General features: G+C 52.9%; 1 protein-coding gene across 3 annotated transcripts; it reads right to left on the bottom strand.

Moving 5' to 3' along the window:
- Positions 1 to 1,353: 1,353 nt before the first annotated feature.
- Positions 1,354 to 20,811, bottom strand: FLOT2 (flotillin 2). Of its 3 annotated transcripts, XM_084219115.1 has the most exons (12): positions 20,706 to 20,811; positions 13,185 to 13,266; positions 11,172 to 11,240; positions 9,332 to 9,422; positions 5,349 to 5,472; positions 4,842 to 4,960; positions 4,316 to 4,429; positions 4,104 to 4,223; positions 3,508 to 3,722; positions 3,211 to 3,394; positions 2,909 to 3,058; positions 1,354 to 2,730 (listed from the first exon to the last, which is right to left on the bottom strand). In XM_084219115.1, exons 1-12 carry the CDS (start codon positions 20,752 to 20,754, stop codon positions 2,692 to 2,694), a joined length of 1,356 nt encoding a protein of 451 aa, XP_084075241.1. In that variant the 5' UTR covers positions 20,755 to 20,811; the 3' UTR covers positions 1,354 to 2,691. The 3 variants fall into 3 exon arrangements, with proteins under 3 accessions (XP_084075241.1, XP_084075240.1, XP_084075239.1); XM_084219114.1 differs by lacking the exon at positions 9,332 to 9,422 and having other exon boundaries at positions 11,150 to 11,240; XM_084219113.1 differs by lacking the exon at positions 11,172 to 11,240.
- Between the last annotated feature and the right edge of the window lie 100 nt (positions 20,812 to 20,911).

The raw sequence follows: 20,911 nt of genomic DNA, 5'->3' as shown, positions 1-20,911 counted from the left end.
TTCCTGGAACTCGCCTGGGGGGAGGTGATAATGATAATCCCCCGCGGCCGGACCCTGTGCTGGGGTCCCGATAAGCAGCAGCCTCCGGCTATCAGGGACCCTGCCCTGCCACACAAGGTGTCCCTGGACCCACTGCCACCTCTGGGTGACAGGAAGAGGGGCAGCATGGCCCACACTCCCCCTGGCCCGGGCAGACCTTGGCAGGAGGGGGCACAGGGTCAAGCCCTGGTCTGAGCCTGTCCCAGGGCATGAGGCTGTGGGGACTTGGGGGCTGCAAGGGACCTCCTGTTTTGGTCCCTCTCATGACCCAGAGGTGTCCTGGAGCTTGCAGTGTTCCCCAAACTGTGGCACAGGCACCCCAGCGTGCAGAGCAGTGACACAGGCAGTGTCCCCGGGTCCCCAAGCCCTGCGAGCTGCAGGTGAGTCCCAGGGCATTGTCCCCATGGGATTATGTCCATGCTGGGGTGGCTGCCAGCCCTGCTGCCTGTCAGCACTCAAGGGCAGCCCTGCCCCATGGCCTTGTCCCCCACAGTGGCAGAGGGGGCCTGAGTGAGTGTCTGTACAGCTGGTGTGGGACCCCAGGTGCCACAGAGACCCTCGAGTGCCACAGCCCCCCAGCAGCCATGCTGCCCCAGGACAGCGTGGCTGGCCCCAGATAAGGAGGCACAGGGAGCTGCAGAGCTGTCCCCACCCTGTCTATCTGCAGGGCCACCCTGCAGGACACATAGGACAGGGCCTGTTGTCCTGCCCAGGGCTCGGGGGGCACATGGAGGGTCTGGAGGGCACGAAGAAACCATTTTCCCCAGGGAGGGCAGTGCAGCAAAGCCCCCCATGCCAGCCCCGTGCTGGCTGTCACTGGTGCTGCTTGCAGGGTGACCCTGAGCAGGACAGGTACCCCCAGACCCGCGCTGCTGTCCCCCAGAGCAGGGAAGGGTGTGTGGGGCTGGGAAAGGGCGCTGGTGGCAGGGCAGGGTGACATGAGCGACTGTCACCAACCTGGCTGCTGTGACACAGCACCTTCAGCACATGTCAGCCCTTCTCCAGACCCGGGGTGCCACTCTTTGGGGTGCCCCTGCAGAGGTCACCCCCTGGGTCACACGGGCCATGCAGTGGGGCTCACTCCTGGCTCCACACTCATCCCTGGGGGAGCACGACAAGGCTCTCCCCCAGGGAGGGCTGGGACACAGAGCCCATGGGGACACGGCGACCACGGGGAAGCCACCAGCTCCCAGGAGCCTTGGAGGAGCAGCGTGAGCTGGAGCCTCACCTCCCCGCACTCCTTGTTCCCCCATCCCCGCGGGAGCCACCCAGGGGACCCGAGGGGGGACAGAGGAGACAGAGCAGGAGGTGACAAGGGTTTATTCGAGGGTTTATTATCTCACGGCAGCGGGGTGGCGGCACATGCAGATAGAGCCCGGCCCGGCCCGGCACGCCTGCCCGGCCAGCGCCAGATCCGCGCCCGCCGCCCGCGGGCCAGCGCAGGCCGGGGCTGATAACGGCGCTGCCCCGCCCCGGCGGCACGGAGGGCACGGGGGGGCCCCGCAGCACCCGCCGTGGGTCACTCCTGGCACAGGACACCGCCGGGAGGGACCTGCAGCTGCCCTGTGCAGGACCCCCAGACCCCCCGCTCCCAGCAGCGCCAGGCTGACTGCACACACCGAACGGTGCCAGCCACACTGAACACAGGCATTGGCACAGGATGGGAAGGGTACGGGCCAGCACAGGGCTCTGGGGGCACTGTGGGGAGGACAGGCACACAGCGGGGACAACCTCCACATTGTCACAAGGCAGCAAAACCACTGGCCGCAAGGGGGACGGAGGGAGGCAGGGGCAGCTGTACAGGCTGTGCTGGAGGAGCCTGTCCCCACCTCAGCGTCCTGCTGGTCTCCCACCCACCTCTGACCACAACTCTTGCTTGAGCAGCTGTGGGGTTGGGAAGTGTCACAGCACCTGGGGACAGCAACCACAGTGGCTTCACTGGCCTCTCAGGGGATGGGTGGTTTTGGCACAGTGCTACTTTTTGGTATTCGTGGTGGTGAGATCTCACCAGGGCTGAGCTGGGCTCCCTCTGTCCCCTGGAGCCCTCCCTGCTTCAGATCCTGTCAGGAAAATTCCCCAAGCATGGGAGAGAGCAGCACCCACTGCTAGTGCTGGATTGTCACCTTCCCTGGGGGATTGACTGCCACCCACCCAGGCTGGGCAGGGCTGCTGGCACTGTGGGGACCCTGGGGGTGAGACACAGGGACAGGGAGAGCTTGTGGGCAGAGGCAGGGCTGGGACAGGGCCCAGGAGGGTCACTGAGAGAGGGCAAGGAGCCCAGGGGAGGGGGGTCCTGGTTCTCTTCCTAAAACTCCCCATCCCAAGCCTCTGCTCCAAGTGCCAGGTGCTCACCCCAGGGCAGAGAACAGCAAGGCACAGGGACTGCAACACCAGACAAGCTGCCAGTCATAACTGGGGATGGGATTGGCCTGAGACAACACAAAGTTAATTAGAAAATAAATCCTCTCTCAGCTTTGGAATAAAAAGAGCAGCAGACAGGACATGCATCTTTCTGGCCCTACAAAATAAGGCACCAGTTACAAACGAAACTCAGATTGTCTTTGATATAAAAGGAATTCCCATGTGTTGAAGGCAGTTGATGTTTGAGTGCATAACAGGGAGTGATCTTCACTAGCTTTGGGTTGGCCAGCCTCATTCCTTGGCCTCGGTAGCTTTCTGGAACAGAGGAAGCTGCAGGAGGGGAAGAGAGAAGCTGTTAGGGCTGCAGGAGGGGGAGGCAGGGCACTGCCTGCACTCTGTGGTGGTCAGGGCTGGGAAAGGAGAGGCTCCCTGGGAGGCTGAAAGCTTCCAGGCAAATCTCTGTGCCCTTAGAGCAGCTGGCATTGCCAGCTGCCAGTGCCCAGCTCACCTTTGTGAGATCCACACCAGTGATGGCACGCACGGAGTTGGGGATCTCAGCCAGCAGACGGTTCACATCAGACATGGTGCTGCCTTTCTCTCCACTGAGAATAACGATCTCATCCACTTTGGAGAGGGGAGCAGACACTTTGGCAGCGATCTGGGGAAGCAGGCAGAGCAGAGAGTGAAGGAACTGCTCACAGCTCACTGGGAAAGTTCCCTACAGGGCCTTACTGCGCCCCCAGGAGACCTAGTCCAGTCTGGGAGCCCCCCCAGGCCGCCTGGAGCAGGGGAAAGCTGCCCCCTCCTCACCTCAGGCAGTGCATCCAGCACTAGAGCCAGCTGGGCAGCTTCTCCATACTTCTGGAGCGCTTCTGCTTTCAGCTTCAGCCCCTCAGCCTCCGCCATCCCAACGGCCTCAATCACAAAAGCCTCGGCCTCTCCGATCTTGCGGATCTTCTCTGCCTCCGCCTGAGCCAGGAGGATTTGCTTCACCCTGGCAAGGGAAACGCAGCCCTGCAGCAGCCTGGCTCCCTGCAGAGAGCCCAGGAGCTGGGGCTCAGGGCAGCACTGTGCTCCTCCTGCCCAGCCCGGGCAGGGCTCACTCACTTCTCGCCCTCGGCGATCTGCTGGATGCGATAGGCCTCGGCCTCGGCCGGCTGCTTCACGGTGGCCGTCAGCTCCTTCTCCATCCTCACCACCTCCTTCTCCTCCACCTCGATCTGCTTCTTGCGCTCCACCACCTCGATCTCGATCTCCTCCTGACGGATCTTCTGCTGCTCCCGGGCACTCTGGAGCTCGTAGGCCAGCTGGGCCTCAGCAGTCTGCACATGGGGGAGAGGAGAAGAGGCGTCAGGGCCATGAACTCGGCTACGCAGACATAAGGACCAAAACCAGACACGACTCCTGCTATTGAACCTTTTCCCAGTGGTGACATCCCAATCCTCAGTGCTGCTCTTCCCACAGCACTTAAGCCAAATCAGCTCCAGTTTCAACCCTCCCCATCCTTTCCTCTTCTCCAAGTCCCACCAAATTGCTGCAAACAGGAGAGGAATCTGCTGCAAGCTCACAGTGACACACGGACTTGGGTCCTCCACCTCCAGCTCTCCTAACAGATGCAGGAGGAGGAAGCTGACAAGTCCCAGAGCCACCAACACCATCACAGACCCTCGAGGGAACAGCAGTGGGCTGTGGGATACTCTCACCTTAATGTTGACCTCCTCAGTGAAGGCAGCTTTCTGCAACTCAAAAGCCCGTTTGGAATCTGCTATTTTGGTATCTGCCATGAACTTGACATCCAGCATTTCTTTCTTGCACTCTGCCTCCTGCAGAGAGGGAACAGAGAGCAGAGCTTCAGGGCATGCAGTTGGAGCAGAAAAGGCTGCTCCAGGGAAGCCCAGCACGTCTCCAGACTCACCCGAATGCCAGCATCCCGCTCGGCTTCTGCCACTCCAATGTCTGCATCCCTTTGGACAGCTGCAATCTGAGTCTTCCCCAGGGAGCTCAGGTAATCCACTTTATCATAGACATCCTGGGGAGGGGAGATAAGTCATAACCCCTTCAAGTGAGTGACTCCATCTTGCTTCCTTTCCCGCTGAAGCTCAGTGTGGTCAGGCCAGGGTCAGAACATGTCACGACAGCTGCTCCAAACAAACAGGGAGGGCAGGGAGCAGAAGGCCATGCTGACATCTTCCCTCACTCCCAGGAGGCTGGGTTATCAGCCAGCTCTCTCCACGAGCCTGTTTACAGAGGCAGCTACCCGGGTGCTCTTGGCCCAGCTGCCTGGATACAGGACATGCTGTGGCGGCTGTCATGGAAACTCCCGGAGGGCTGGGACAGGCTGTCAGCCTGAGCCCTCCAGCTGCACCAGGGGGGTCAGGGCCAGGCTCTCTCCTGCTGCTCCTACAGCTCTGCCTAGAGCAGCACCCAACATCTGGGCGTACCTTGATGGTGAAACTCAGGATCTCGATGCCCATGCGACCCACATCGGGAGCTGCCACCTCCCGCACCAGCTTGGCAAACTGGTCCCTGTCCTGGTAGATCTGCTCCACTGTCAGGGTACCTGCAGGGGGGAGGAAGGGGAAGCACTTTATTTGGAACAGGTAACACACAAAAATGTGGGTCTAAAATCTCTTCAGGTCTGGGCACAAGGGCATAATCCTCTGCCACAGCAGTGGCAGCAACATCTCAGTCTCACAAGTGCAACCACCACCCACATGTGCTACCTGTGGCCCTCGGGGACTCAGACATCTCTCACTGCAGGCACCGAAAACTCATTTATCACAAGGCCCAGCCACGCAGAGGGAGCTGCTGGAGGGGAGATGTCACCTCTGCAGGCAGCACAGAAAGGTCCCATGTGGCTGCGTGTTGACAGTGATACTGCTGGGACAAGCCAGCTGAGAGGGGACAAAGCCACTCGAGATGCCTCCAGGGGATGAGCCCCTCCATACCTAGGATGGAGCGCAGGTGTCCCTCCAGAGTCTGCAGGACCACGTTCTTCACATCCTGCACGTTCTTCCCCAAGAACTGCTCACAGGCCACAGCCAGGAGCTCCTTCTCAGTCATTATCTTCACCTAGAGACAGGAGACAGAACCAGAGGGACTGAAGGTGCCTGTCCAGGAGGTGCAGGCACCCAGCAGCAGCAGCAGAAGCAGCAGTACTACCACCAGGCTGCCAGGCCCCTGTGCTACCAATGCTCCAAGGGACCACACTGAGCTGTCCCCATGCTGAGCTGTCCCCATGCTGAGCTGTCCCCATGATGAGCCAGGCCACTGAACCAGCCAGAGTGCCCCTGCTCTCTGTGCTGCTGCCCAAACCCTGACAGCAGCTCAGCATGGAGCTACTCAGCAGTGGGGACAGAGCCTGGCCCTACCAGACCCAACTTACAGAAACCCTACAAAAACCCCTGAAACAGCAGTTCAGCCACTGCACCAACAGAAGAAAGAAGAAAGAAAGAAAGCTGGGTATTAACCACCCCTGGCCAAAACCCATTTTGTTACCTTCCTCTTCCTCCTCTTTCACTAGAATTAATTTTTCTGACCCCAAAAAGACAGAGAATGAGAAAGAGTCTGACATGCCCAAGGAGCAGCTTGGGAACAGGGGTTCCATTCAGGGTTCCCTGGAAGGAGGGATGAGACAATAAGGCCACTGGTTTGTCCTGCTGTACCTGGAAGCTCCCAGACATCCTTTGCCATGATCCCAATGTGCCATGCTCAGGACTTGTTTGTTCTGCTCCACACATTCAGTCTGGTGACAGTCCCCAGAGGTGGGACACAGCCACCCCAGCAATGTTTTCACCTCCCTTACAGCAGAGCCAGGCCTAGAAGTGCCCTCATTCCAGCCAAGCTGGGGTGTTAGGATGGTCCTGCTGGTCACGGGGCTGCTTTGTAAAGGCACAGTGAATTACAAATCCCTGTGGGGTGTGTTAGGCAGTGGAGATCTGTGCCTACAGCACCCAGCTATGAGGGGTGCAATCCACCGAGACAACAGCTCCTGGTGGCCATGTCCAGCCTGAGGGCTCAGGCAAAGGGCACAGGGACATTCTGTGCCAGGCAGGACCAGAGACAAGGAGGTCAGAGCAGTCACACAGCTTTCTGGATCCTACAGCACCCTCTCATGGACACAGCCGGGCTGGCCAGTGCCTCCTGTCCCACAGGAGCTGGTGGCACCCTGAGTCCTGCCCTAAGGAGCTTGGCTGGACCTGGTTCTGAGATTTCCAAAGCGCAGATGCTGTACAGGAGCCCTCTGAGCATCCCAGTGCACACTATTGAGGGATTCACAGGCTACAGACCTCATCCTTATACCTTCTAGCACTTTCAGCTGCAAAAGCAGTACAGCTCTTTCTTGAGAGTCTTGTCTGACAGCCCCCCCACACAAAATCACCTCTTCAGAGCCAAACAGCAGCACCTGGCCCAGGCACTGCCAGAGAGCAGGACAGCTGGGACTGACTGTCATCTTCTAAGGGGACAGGAGGTGGCCAAAACCCACCTGCCACAACCCTGCCCCTTGTAATGTTTAGAAACACCAACCCAGGCTGAGTCTGTTTCCTACTGCTGCTTCCCAGACTGGGTCTCCCAGTCAAAATGTCAAACAACCTCAGGCAAGCATGGCAATCCTCTTCTGCATTGTCCCCAAAGCCTCTTGGGATCATTTCAGGGCCAATTCCACAGGGGTTTTTCTTGTCCCTACACCCCAGGCCAGCAGTGTGCTCTTCCCACACAAGGGGGAGTTGGGAGAGCTGCTCTGGAGCTGCACTCAAGAGTGTGAGCCCTGCACGAGGCTCCTCTCACAGCAAATAGGAGATTTTTGCAAGTATCAAAAGCAATTAGACTCAGCAGCGACATTTATGGTGAGCATCTGCCAGCAATTCCACCTCTCCAAACAACCCCCACCCTCGGGAGCTGAGGGGAGGACAGAGCACAGGGCAGGATGTTCATTAGGAGAATCCCTGTGGTACTTAGGAGCAGGGAATGATTCAGCCTCTGGATAAAGCCAACCAGCCTCCACTGCTGAGCTCTGGCCAGCCCACGGGAGCCTGGCTCTGCATGGAATACAGATCCCAACCTCCAAAGCAAAGGCTGCACAAAAGAAAGCAGAGTTGAGCAATTTGTGCTCAGCGTGTTTTGCAGGGTTTCAGGCAGGGGACTGCGACACTCAAATGTCATTGCCATCAGAGGGAGAGCCCTTGGCTGGCAGGGGATCAGAGAGCCTCCTTCCAGCAATCCCCTGTGCAGGATCGATGCCACCACACCCTGCTCCAGCCAGCTGCACTCGCAGTGAGGGGTGAGCACAGAGAATCCAATTAGCTGGAGGCTCAGGAAAATGCTGCACAAGGATATAGAGCCCAGCATGGCCTAAGGGAGCAGCATCCCAGCACATCCCAGCCCCCAGCCAACATGGGAAGGAGGCTACTGGTGAGCACTCATTACATTCCTCCTGAAGAAAAGAACAGTATCCTTATGCACATTAAGCACTTCTATCATTGCAGCAAACACTTTAAAAGCTGTTTCTCTAGGAATAATTTGTTTGGGTTTTTTTCCCTTTTTTTTGCTCAAGCCCTTAACAGAAAAATGTTTGCCTCAAAAAGTGCTTCTGCAGAATTAAGGTAATCTCTGCCATGCACATCCCCAACAGCCTTGAGGCTGCTTTCTGTGTGGCAATTCCTTGGATCACAGCTTTAAAACTAACTGTCAGTGGAAAAAATGAACAGTGAGAAGAGAGAATAACATGAATGAGATGAACTGGGGTCTGCATTTTTAAAACAAGGCACCTGGTGATCCAGCCCTCTGCTACCAGACCATTTTGCAGGAAGGATTTCCCAAAACTAGGACAAAAGGGAATGCTGGCTTCAAAGAAACACCAAATATAGAAGGAAAAGCCTACAGATTTAGGAAAAGAGTGTGAAGGGAGACATGGGTGCACACATTTTTGCCAACCATGCAAAGATCATCGGGGTTGTGTGACACCTTAGCAGCTAAATGGATATCAAGAACTGAAAACTAAGTGACAGATGGATATAAAGTACTGAAAAATAGAAACCAAGGATGCTGGCTCCACAAGGGATTTTTACTCAGCAGCTCCCTTTGGCTCCAGAGCTCCCCATGGGGAATGTGGCAGCAACTTGTCCTGTGACAACACACGTGGACACACAGTGACCACAGCCCTGTGTGCACTGAGAGCCACCCTTGGTTTGTACACCCAATTGCAGAATGAGCTCTCAGGAGTAATTTTCAATCACAGCATCCAGCTGCCTATTGGAGGAGCCAAATTCCCTCAGAAACTAACATTTTCCTCCCAGCATCCTCCCCAGGGCAGACTGTACCCCAAGGACAGACTGTACCAGGACAGCAGACCTCAGACTCCAAGAAGTTTTGGTGTGCTGCCACAAGCAGCAAAAGCAGGTTCTTACATTTGAAGAAAGCTGAAGAGAATAAAAATTCAATTCCAGCCAAAAATTTTACACGCCAGTTTTAGTGCCTGGAGGGAGTAAATTCTTTTTTTCAAGCTTTAACTCACCATGAAGAATTACAAGGCCCATGTGCTAACAATAACAATCCAAAGGAATATAATGCTCAATACCATCTCAGGAGGTTATGGGTCAGTCCTGTGGGGTCACACACAGCTCCAAGGGCACCACAGCACACCAGCATTCCACAAACAAATCAAGTCACCCCACACACCTCATTTGCCACGTGGACAAATGAGACACCAGAAAAAAATTATTCTGGGAAGAGAAGGAGAAGTCACAACCCCCTTCACCACATGGAACATGCTGAAGCATGTTTGTACCAACAAGGACAATGTGATTTGGTACAAAGGTTTATTCCAGAGCAGCTGGCTTCTCTCCCTGGACAACAGCAACTTCTTCAGAGGGAAAATCAGAGGTAAGTTAGAGACATGCATTCCTGAAATGATGTTTTGGAGTTACTGTACCTGTGCCACACCTGTGACAGTTATAGCTACCCCCTCCGCCGTCTCTACGTCCTCACACCTGGGCTGTAACGTCATTATCTCTAGGGAAATCCTGCCAAAAAACGTAAAATGTTTGCACGTTTCCAGGTTACACACCCTCAGCTCTTCCCTTTGCATCTCCTGCCCCAGGCTACCTGCTGCACTCATCACAGGTAATGCAAGGCAGGCACAGAATGCAGCCAAGGGACCACGTCCGTGACTGGAGGCAGACAGGGCATTGTGGCCAAGAAATAGATTTTCAGATAAGTGTTTAAAGGTAATTTATCAGCAAAGGTTGGAATCCAGTCTGGAAATTATCCTGTGGCCCTTTCCCTCCTGCTGGGTTGCTGAGGAGGCAGAAGCTGCAGCATTGAGACCCCAAAGGCCCCTCTGTCAGAGGCTCATTGTGCCATGCTGCTCAATGCCATGGCAGCACAGGGAGGTGTCACTGGTATGAAAGCACAGCACAGAACAGGGATGCTCCCACCCACCTCACATGAGTGCTGGTGCTCGGCAGAACCTGACACTGATGCTGAAGAAGCCCTGGGTTATCCCTACCACACACCTACCCCCTGACCTGGTTCACCTCTCCCTCTATTTTTCCAGTGTCCCGTGACCCAAAGATGGAAATGAGTCTCCAGCTCTTTATGGCCACACCTGTAGAGCATCAGGCACTCAGGAACAGATCCTGCAGCTCCAGAGCTGCCTCAGTCACCCCAGGTGGGCTTGAGGTACTTTGGTCAGTCCCAGCAATCTGCAGACAGGTCACACTTTGGGAAAACAAGGGACATCTTGGGCTATGGCAGGTTCCAGGAAGCCACGCCTGGCTCCTGTAACAGCCATAATGAGCCAGAAAGACGTTGGGGGTCAGGACAAGGAGCCACGGGGCAGAGAGTTTGTGTCAGTGAACATCAGGTCAAACATCTGAACCATGAAGGGGCTGCCCTGGGCTGCTGTGTGCACGCTGAGTTGCTCCAGGATTGGCTGGAAGTGCTGAAACCTATCCTGCAAGTTCTGCCTGCCTTGGCCACTGTCCTAATTAAACTGGCACGCAGACTGGGAGCTGATAAAACACATCCCACTGTCCAGGACATGCACAGGCATTTTTTGCCATGTGTTCACAGCTTTAATCAGATACTGCAGGATTTCAGCCTTCTGAAGGCCTAATCTAGACTTGGAATTTAATTTCCAAACTGTGCTGCTTCTTAGCTCTGTTCACAAGGGTATTTAGTCATTACTGGTTCATAATGCCAGTCCTGTGTGCTGCAACTCATCTGAGGTCTCTGTGCTGTATTTTCAAAGGTGACAACATCCAAAATGGGCAGCGTCTCCATGTGGAGGAAGAAGGGCTGAGTGGGAATCCATAGCCAACACTGCAGAGCCAGGCACAGTTGCAATTTTGAAATGGCACAAAATCTGCCTTCCCACCTGTTCCAAATCCTGTACAGAATCCAACCTGGCCTGCCTGTGCCTCCACACAAAAGTGAGCCTCCAGACGCCCTTCTGCACTCCCCCAAACCTCCAGTGGAGACAGTGCTGGCAAGGAGAGGGTTACAGCAGGAGCAAATGTTAGGTACAGCAATGCTGAATTTGGAATTTTCCAGGAATGTACCTGTCTGCATTACCTATGAACTGTGGAGTGCCACAGAGCAAGTGCTGGAGAAAGGGAAGGAGAGGAGAGTATGGAGATTTCAGCTGTCCCATTAGAAAACCATTAGTTTTCATGTTATCCTGCTGCTGCTGCTGCTCAAAACTAAATGAACAGTTAGACAGTGTGTTAGGAAGCTGGAGGATTATTACCTGTGCAACCCCTGTTACGTACAGGGGGACCCCCTCCGACGTCTCAACATTCTCGCAGCGACAGAGGATGGTCAAAACCTCCAAAGACACTCTGAGCAGGGAGGAGTAAGGGTAGGACAGCAAATACACAGAGCAGTTACCAGAGAGTAAGACACTCGTTGCAAAGGACAGACGAGACTTTCAGGGTTCAGCTTTTCCCTGGTCAGTTTGCCTGCCTCCCACTGCCTATTCCCAGGGCTCCATAATCAGCTTCCCTGGTCATGGGAGGGAGTTTACAGCATCCAGCAGTTCCTTTTAATGAGGATAAACAGGCTGGGGGCTTGTCCCCACCCTGCACACAAAACTGTGCCATCCTGATGTCTCTGTTGAAGTCATCCTTGCAAACAGAAAAATTCCTTTTGGTAATAATTTAGATGCTTCTACATCAGTATTTAAGAGAGGACAGATAAATGAAAACACCAGGGACCTGCCTACCCACCCCTGGCTAAGGCATTGAGGAGAGAAGCCGCTTCCAAGTGCTGTCCTGGGAAGCTGAATTAACACCATTTGGCTTCCCCAGAGGCATATTAGACCACACTGTCTCCCTCACTGCTTTTATTTCTGACCCCTAAACAGGGACAGCATTTTTTCCCCTTGTTTTTCCCCAGTGCTCAAGGTTGCAGCAGGATAAGTGCCCAGCACCCTGCCAGTTCTAACTGTTCCTTTTGTTCCCAGGTTAATGCTACCTGGCGGGATGCCGCTGACAGCAACACAATTGCTCCTGTCTCTCTTGCTTGCAGCACTGGCAGTTCCAGAAAAATGTCCTAATTTCAGAGAAGGAAATCTGTCTCACTCTTCATGTTAATGCAGTGGGCTCCATCTGGGGCACAGCTTACAGCATGTAAGAAAGGAGAATTATGCCCCACATCCCACGGCATGAACTGGTATGGATTTTAAAGCAAAAGGTTTGTTTGGATGCTGGAATTCCTGTCAAGAGCCTCATTTGCTAAATAATGCCCAGACCTCTATCATATAACAGCTCGTTCCTGGCAATCCAGTTCTTGGCCCTGGATTCAGCCTATCAACTTAATAAATCAGCCTCCCAAATGTCTCTGATCTTCTGCACTGGGCAGGTCAAGGTCCTGAACTGCTCTTTGTGCTTCTCAGAAGAAGAAGAGAAGCAACAACCATTTGTTCAATTAACAGTTCTCCCAACAAGATGTCTCACAAAAATTTGGGAATGAAGCTTGTCTGGCTCAAATGCAGCCCTTAAACACTGAGCCCACAAGCTGGGCTTTTCCTTCCTCTCCCACCTCCCATCATGTGCAGAGTGAGGGCAGCCACATGCTTACTTTGCTGGTGAGGTACAGGGAAAAGAGGTTGGCAGGGGCTGTAAGGGTTAACTACAACCTCTGGCCATCATTATAAAACTGAAAAGTCACGTCTTTATCCTTTTCCCTGATATTTTTTTTTCACAGACAGAGGAAACCTGTATCAGTGAACATGAGGGATGTTTGGGGAGGGAGCATTCCTACAGATCCTAGACACAAAGAGCTGTATTAGCAGGACAGCAGCACTACCACAGCATGTCAGCTCAGAGACCAGACTGCAAGCAGCAGCAAGCAAAATCCACAACTGAGAAAAGGGAGAGAAACGGGAACAGTCTGCTCCCAAGGTGACAGCAGTCAGCAGATCTTTACAAAGAGAGACTTGAGGAGCAGAGGGGGGCACTGGTGCACTGCAGGCCGTGAACTGGTTGGTTACTGGGTGAGGGGTTGGGCCATACTGGGCAGAGCTTGGCCTCTCTTGTGGACATAGAGGCTGTTTGAAAAGCACTCCAGCTGAAGCATGTGATTTCTTTTTTTGTGTGCGTCTTTTGCACTGTGGCACCCAGCTGTCCCCATGCCAACAGCCAGCAAAGAACTCCTGATGATCATCCCTGGTTTCATACACAGTGCCTGATCCAGTGCTCCTAAAAATACTGCTGACAGCCCCACTGGGATGATTTTGCCAAATTCCCACTCCAAAAGCCCACAAATAACAGGGTTCTCCTTACCTTTGGGTGTCAGTAATGCACCACCAAGCCCAGGCCCAGCCTCCATACACATATTGCTTCTCATCAGAGCCACAGCAGCCACCTGCAGCACAGCAGAGAGCACAGAGACATCAGGATTACATATATGCACATGCTCTTGGACAGGGAATAACTTACAGGCAGAGGAGTTCCCACTCTTCCTCCTCTCCATGGGCTTCACATGGCAGTTTTCCCAAGGCAACCTTTTTTGTAATTGTCCTATAAAGTTGGAAATAGTATTTGCATAATTCACTATGAACAACAGTAACACACAGAAAGGGACTGCATGTCAAACCAGGGCTTTATTTTAGTTTTGTTCAGCCCTTTTAGCAACCAGAGTCAATATCAGTATCTTCAACTGTGATGTTAATTGCTTTGGAAAGCCACGTAAGAAATCCACCTCCTTTCCCTCACACTGTCCTTAAATTCCCACAGAAGCTCTCAAATCAGCATTGGAACAGAGAAGAACCTTTGAGCTCCCAAAAACCACCTCCTAATCCTGGCTTGTGCAAGTGGCACAGTGTCTGATGCCTTGATGGTCCATCTCAGAGTCGGATGCGCCCAAGGTTCAGGCAGCCTCCAGAACTCTTCTGACACATTTAAGATTTGATCCCAGTGAAGCTGGAAGATGCTGTCTGGATTTTCCTATCTTTGATTTAAAGAACAAGACACCTGCTGCCTTTCAAGAGAGCACCCTGCCAGTGATCAGATTCATGGCTGGGAAGGGAGGAACTCAGCAGTTCCCTGGCTCGGACCAGGGCTGGGAGCTGCTGACTCTCAGGCAGATCGAGCCAGAATTCCCTCTCTCAGCTGCTCTCCATAATCACTCTTACTACAGCAGTGCCCGAGGGCCTCAGCAAGGCAAGTGCTGTGCAAACAGAGCAACAGCCAGTTCCAGCCCTGCGGGACAGATCTCTGCAGGCAAGACAGAGCCGGCACAGAGGAAGAGCAGAAAAGCAGAAAACAGAGCGGCTCTGGGAGCTTTGGGCTGTGGGAGGGGAAAGGGACAAGGATGAAGCCAGCACTCCTTTCAAGAGGAATGACCAGTATTGTTTGCATAGGTCAAAATGAAGAGCAGAAGCAGCACACATCCAGGCCAGCATGCCTGCAGGGCCCCCTGACTGCAGGAGGGGACTCTGTCCTCCTTGTTCTCCTCCTCTTCCTGCTCCTCCTCTTGCTCCAGCTCCCTGTCATTTAGCCATCTTCTGCCTCCTTCCAAATACTGTCTGGCCACACACTGCCTGCTTCACTGGCTTCCATCCAGTGGTTGACAAACCATCAGATCTGCCCCATCTACAATTCTTCACCCTTGCATTTCCGTAAGAATTAAACACAAACGGGAAAAGTCTTCACACACTTTTTCAGATCTCCTGTGCTGCACAGCCGAGAGGAATATTCTCCTGTCACTTCTGAGCCAGCCTTTGGATAGCTTTTTCCTGTAGCTGGAAGGGGATTTCAGCCAGGCAAGCGTTAGAGAAGCTGATGATACAACATCCTGCAGTAACCACAATGCCTTTAACATTTCTTGGAGGGCGTCAGCCCGGTTAGCTCAGCCTTTCAGCCAGGCCCTTGTTTTCCAAGAACAGGAAGGGAGGTGTTCCTGGCACTCAGGAAAAGCAGCACCACATGGAAAGGTATTTTATTTCCCAGGGTCTATGTGGTCTTTACTGAACCTCTGTTAATTTATTCTTAATAATATCCTGAGAAAGCTCTGCACCCTAAACCCACCATTGTTACAGGAAAGTGCCTCTCCACACAGATGTTCCTCTTCTTCTGTAGGAAATGCAAGGAAATACCTTATTTAGTATCACACACAAAATGAGCTCCACATTTGCTTCCTGGTGCTACACAACACAGCTGCAGAGCATGGTCTACTGAGCTAGATTATATGTCAAAAACTGTTCAAAGCCTAAAAAAACCAGGGAAAACTAACACATTAAGGAGGAGTGGGATGCCAGCCAGCTGCTTTCACGCATGCTGGACGTCTGAGCGCAGCAGAGCTCCGTCCTGGCAAGGCTGAGGAGCTGAAGGCTCATTTTCCATGGCAGTCCTGCCGCCTCTTTCTCAATTCTTAGGCAGCGAGTGAAAAAGGAACCAACAAAACAAAATCTTTGCAAGACTAAAGAATAAACCCTCTTGCACAATGAGATTTGGCAGAGAAATTGCCTTTCCCAGCTATAATACGCCCACTGTTCCAGCAGACTGGGTCTCACAGTGGCTTCCACAAACATCCACCGTGCCTCTTCCGGGGCAGTGTGCAGGGCCACAAATGGAGGATTCATAGCCAGGGAGCTGCCAGCCAGCTTGGCCTCTTCCCAATGAAGGGCTCCCATGTTCAAGCAAGAATTCCCAGAGCCAGGAGAAAGCACGTTGTCTGTTTGTTTGGGTTTTTTTTTAATTATGAAATAAGATTAATCGCTTGGGGGTTGGTAGATAAAAGGAGCTCTCAGCAGATGCAGGAAGTGAGCAAGGAAGAAGATGAGCCTCAACAGTTTTGGGGACACAGGGCTCAAAACATCAAAGCTGGGATGATCTGAACAAGCTCTGTGTTGTTTGCTCTCCCAGGTAACTCGGGCACTGAGTTACCTCTCAGGCAGGAAGTGGTGAGCTTTCCAAAATCAGGTCATGGTAAACAGGTTGCTGAGTGCAGACAGACCAGGAAAAAGCTGGTAATTGAAAACAGTTACTGACAAAAGATAATGCAGAGATAGAGGAAGGCAAAAGCATACATAAAGAAAATCACATCCTAGAGCAGGGCCCAGACTAAAGTCAGTGTCTGGTTCTTAGGCCTCGCTGTGCATATAAATTAGGTTTGTTCACATGCAGAAATAGTACAAGGTTAACAAAAATTAATTTCAAAAGATGCAGGGTTCTGAGTTGAAGCCATAAAAGCCTCTGATGGTCACTGCAGTAGATGAAAGCAGATTACACTGGCTATCTTGTTCTGGATGTGATTTATATGAAAATGACTTAATGAGTAACAAGACTATAGAGTGAGTTTAGAATCACATTTAATAATTCATCTCATAAACAGCAACTCAGAGAAGACAAACAACAATGAAGCTACACAACAAAATCAGCGAGATACTACCCCAAAATTCCTTTTGGAAACCAAAAGGAAAGGTCTGAGGCTATTGTCCATATCCTCCTTTCCAAAGAGTAATTTACAAATCCTGGAGATTTAACAAGCACATAACAAGTTAAACCTTGAGGCCCACCATATTCAAAAAGGTGAAGAAGCCCCTCCTGAGAAGGAAAGATCCCAATGAGCTGGGTAAGGGACCTACTGAGCACTCATGCTTTGAGACCAGCTGCAATGCTGCACTCTCAGCAACCCCTGAGCATCACAAGGAGTGAGAAACCAAGAGTGGGGAAAGTGTTTTGGCTTGCCAAAATGACAAACCTAAATCTGCAGGAGCACTCAGTTAAACCTGGCAGGTGACCACCAGTGCCACTGCAAGCTTCCTGCATGGCCTGCCTGGTACAAGAGGTGGAACACCCCAACCACAACCCTGGAAAACAGTTTGAACTGAATGAACTGCATGAACACAGGGCAAAACCTCCTGAGACCCAGCTGAAGCTGCCTGCTCCTTCCCACAAGCTCTTATTTCTTTTGAGGCTGAAGAACTGGAATTACACCATCAGTGTGAGGGTTCAGGTGGCTCTTGCTGCCCACCACATCTTTCCACAGGACATAGCCTGGACCTTCTCGTTCCATTTTCATGCAACAGACTCTTCTCACCTAAATGTAACTTCTGCATTTCTCCTTCCAGAACTGCACTGGGTTTTGTTCAGCCCATTGGGTCAATCTCCAGAGTTTGTTTTGATCCTGATCCAGCTCTTCAAAGCTCTCAAACCCATTCCCAGCTCAGTCTGCAAATTCAATAAGCACATGCTCGATTCCATTATCCAAGCCAAAACAAGGAACTTACTTGATAAATTCTTTCAGCTGAACAGTGAGCTACTGTCAAGTTTCCTGGCAATGGTCTTCCAGGCAGTTTCATATTAATTTCATAATATCTGAGAAACCAGTTCCTTCTTGCACTGTGGACTGTAAGTCTCTTGCAGGAAGGGCTTCAAGAACCTCAAGAAACCCTTATTTCAGGCTTTCAACTTAGAAAAGTAACAAGAAAATAGCACATGAGCAGTTCTTGAAGGGGTAAGAGGGATGCAGTAACAGGATGAAAGAGCTTAGAGCAGCCCTGGAAGGGTTACACACCCCTGACTGCTGGCATGCAGCAGGAAATGTCTACACAAGACTAGAATTAACTGCTAGCTCTTCTTTGACAGACATTAAGGAGCCCCAAAGGGTGTTGCACCCAACTAAAATTTGAGAAACTGGGCTGGAGCATATTTCTCAAGCTGATTTCTGCTCACCTGGGGAGGAATCAGATTAGCTGAACATGGCAAATACCTCTACTTGTCTTCCTGTAGGTGTTACAAGCAACATACTTGTCTCAGTAGTCTCCTAGGAGATAAAGTTGGGTTGGCTGGGTTGCACTCTCCTGATTTTTTTCCTCCTTTCACTCCCTAAACTTCTGCTGAAGTAGCAGTTTGTTCTGACACAGGAACAGGGAGGGCTGTGCCCACTTCTCCCATCACATATTTCCAGGTGTTCCCCTCAGAGCTCCTCTGCTGCAGCTCTTGCCAGCCAGAAGGAAAATGCTTCAACTGTAGAGATTTAGGCAACACTGTTTAGTAACTGTTAGATGAATATGGCCTCTACAAATACAGATTTCCGTATTGTGACACTGTGGAAACATTATAGCGCTGTATTTAAAATTAGCAGATGGACCTTAGCCACAAAAGCTGCATTTAACCAGATTGTAACCCAAACCCAGCACTTCACAGCCCATTTGGCTGGTGGGAACATTCAGATATGGGGACGAACAGGTACTTTGTGTACCTCCCTGAAAACTCTGCCAGCTCCAGCTGTGCTCAGAGTGGGCTCAGTGATGTGCCAGGCTCCTGCCAAAGCCTCCCCAGACCTTGCACCAAGGGAGTCTCCCAGAAGAGTCAGACCCACAATTTGGGGAGACTCAAGGCTCTTCCTTACAAATCCTGGGCTCCACAATTCACTGATGGATCGATCAGCAGTGCAGTTTCTTAGAAGGAGGTCGGTGCTGCTCAACAGGGGAAGGACAGCCGTGCCAGCAGAGTGCTGAGCTGTGCCTGGGAAGCAGCTTCCCAAATAAGGCTACAGAGCTCCACATTCCCAAGGCACAGCTGGCTGCTTCTGGAGCACTGGAGGAACTCGAGTGTCTCACAAGAAAGTGAAAAGAAAGAACAACCCTCCTCTGAAAAACCCACATGCCAGGGGAGGCCCAGGACTAAAGGCCAAGGGGCACAGGCTGAGTAAAGAAAATAAAGAAAACCCTCCCACCAAGTGAAGTCTTTCAAATAACTACCACATGACAATTCAAGACTGCACGCCAAAAGACTGCCTCTAATAATATTTGGTTTATTTTATTTATTATTATTAATTTACCTAAAATTTATTTAATATTATTTTGGCTTATTGGTAATTATTATTACTTTCTCCTTCCCTTCCCCTCTCTCTCTAAATCCAATTTAGTATCACACAAATTAATGCTGGCCCACGAGGTCCTCCCTGCTTTTCCCATGAGGGAAACACGGCTCAACTTCCTGGAATTTCAATGGCTTGTAGCTACAACCTCCCAGTAATGCAGAGGAGCTGCAGGGCCCTGCAGTGGGCGCCCTCAGGATTCAGCAAGTATCTGCAGACTACAGTGGGCAGCAGCTGAGGAAAACCAGCCTGGTGGCAGCTCCAAACCCCATCCCAAGTGGCAGAAGCCGGGGTGATCTCTGCTCCCTTCCCAAAACGCAGCTGCACTTCGAGGAGCGTCCTGGGCTCGCTGCTCCCGGCTGTGGGAAAGCACCACGCCTGGAACTGCAAGCAGATGCCACAAATTCCTGCTGGCTCATCCTGGAAGCTGTGCTTTGTAAACTCCAGAGCTGAACAGAAGCAAACCCAAGCCTTGAGACTAAAGGGCAGCCCAGCACACCTGGGAGCACAGCTTCTCAACCTTCCCATGAACGTGGCATTTCACCAAGCAGTGGCAGTTTTGACAGGGTTCCCTTTGGAGGGAAGCACAGCATCAGCTTTGGATCCCACTGGGAACTACAGACCAGGAGAACTGCAAGGAATACTGCTGCTCTGGGCAGCTGCTGGGTGGGGTTGGTAACTCCTTAGAAGCCACCAGCAGAGTGGGCATATTTGTTTCCAGAACTGCAGCCTGCTCCTGGCATCTCCTCAGGAATTCCCATAACAGGTCTGTCATCCAAGAGAGATGAACTGATAACAGATCAGCCACAGCCTGCTGGAGGCTTTGGCTCCAAAACCACAATAACACAGTTGCAAGCGTGGCAGAGCTGTGACTGGAGGCACATCCTTGATGCTCATAGGCATTTTCTACCGGTGCTCATTACCTTGCAGCTGGCCTCAGTCTGTCACAGAGGGAAGCTCCCAGCCCTCGCATCACCTAACAATAATTAATCCACCTAACAATCATGAATTAATTATAATCCTGTCTGCACAAAGCCTGGTCCATGCCAAAGTGCAGCCTGGAGCTTCAGCAGCACTGAAGCAGCTACAGGTTGAATCAGACATGGGGGATTTCACTGCTGGTTTGTTTAACCCCAACCTCAGTCAGAGGCTGGTGACATTCCACATGTCCAGTGGGCATCACCTGCATCCAGTGCCAGCACCAGTGAGAGTCCAGGTGATGCTCTGGTGAGGAAGCTTCAGCAGGATGTGATGGATGAAGATGGGCACTGCAGGGACAACCTGCAGTGCCCTGCCCCAGGGGGATGCTCACCCAGCTCCCCTTCCCTGGCAAACCACACCCGTCCCCGGGAACAGAACATTTTCCCGGCAATGCCAGCCAAAGCCTGTTTGAGCACTGCTGGTGCCAGTGCCTGACATCACCTGGAATCGGCAGCACTGGAGGTGCTGCTGCTGTGGCCGGGCCTCGCCCACCGCTCTGCACTGCTGGGACCCCACCCCGGAGCCTCAGCTCCATCCCAGCATCTCCCACCTCCCTGACTATTCCCAAATCCCTCAGGGTCCCCTGTGACAGGGTCCCTCCTAGAATCCCTCGGAGTCCCAGGCCCCTCAATTCCCCCCTCCCTGCACACCCGATCACAGAGTCCCCCCCAGACTCCCACAGGTTCTCTCCACGACAGTGTCCCCCCTGTCAGGGACTCCTCAAGCCCCTCAGAGTCCCCTCACAGCCAGGACCCTCGATTTCCCTCTCCCAAGAGGCTCCATCACAGAGACACCCTACCAGTTCCCCAGTGATCGAGACCCCTCAAATAGCTGAGACCCCCCTCCCAGCACACCGCATTAGAGACCCCCCAGTCCCTCAGGATCCTCTCATGACAGGGACCCTCAAACCCCTGACAGTCCCCTCACAGCCAAGACCCCCAACGCCCTGAGGGTGCCCTCCATGTCACCCCGCAGCCCCTCTGTCCCGACCGTACCTGACACCACCAGCGCCTCGTTGGGCCCCACCGTGTGGCAGTTCCCCATGACGGCCCCGCCGCCGGCCGCCCCCACAAGCCCCCGCGCCTCGCACGGCGGGGGCGCGGCCCGCGGGCGCCGCCATCTTGGGGAGGTCGGTGCCACACCCGGGGGCGGGGCCGGGCCGGCAGCGCCGCCATGTTGGGCGCCACCATGTTGGGCGCCG

This window comes from Fringilla coelebs, assembly GCF_963513975.1.
Source record: "Fringilla coelebs genome assembly, chromosome: 20".
Lineage (NCBI taxonomy): Eukaryota > Metazoa > Chordata > Aves > Passeriformes > Fringillidae > Fringilla > Fringilla coelebs.
The sequence above is the reverse complement of the archived record's forward strand: the minus strand, read 5'-3'. Positions and strand labels throughout refer to the sequence as shown.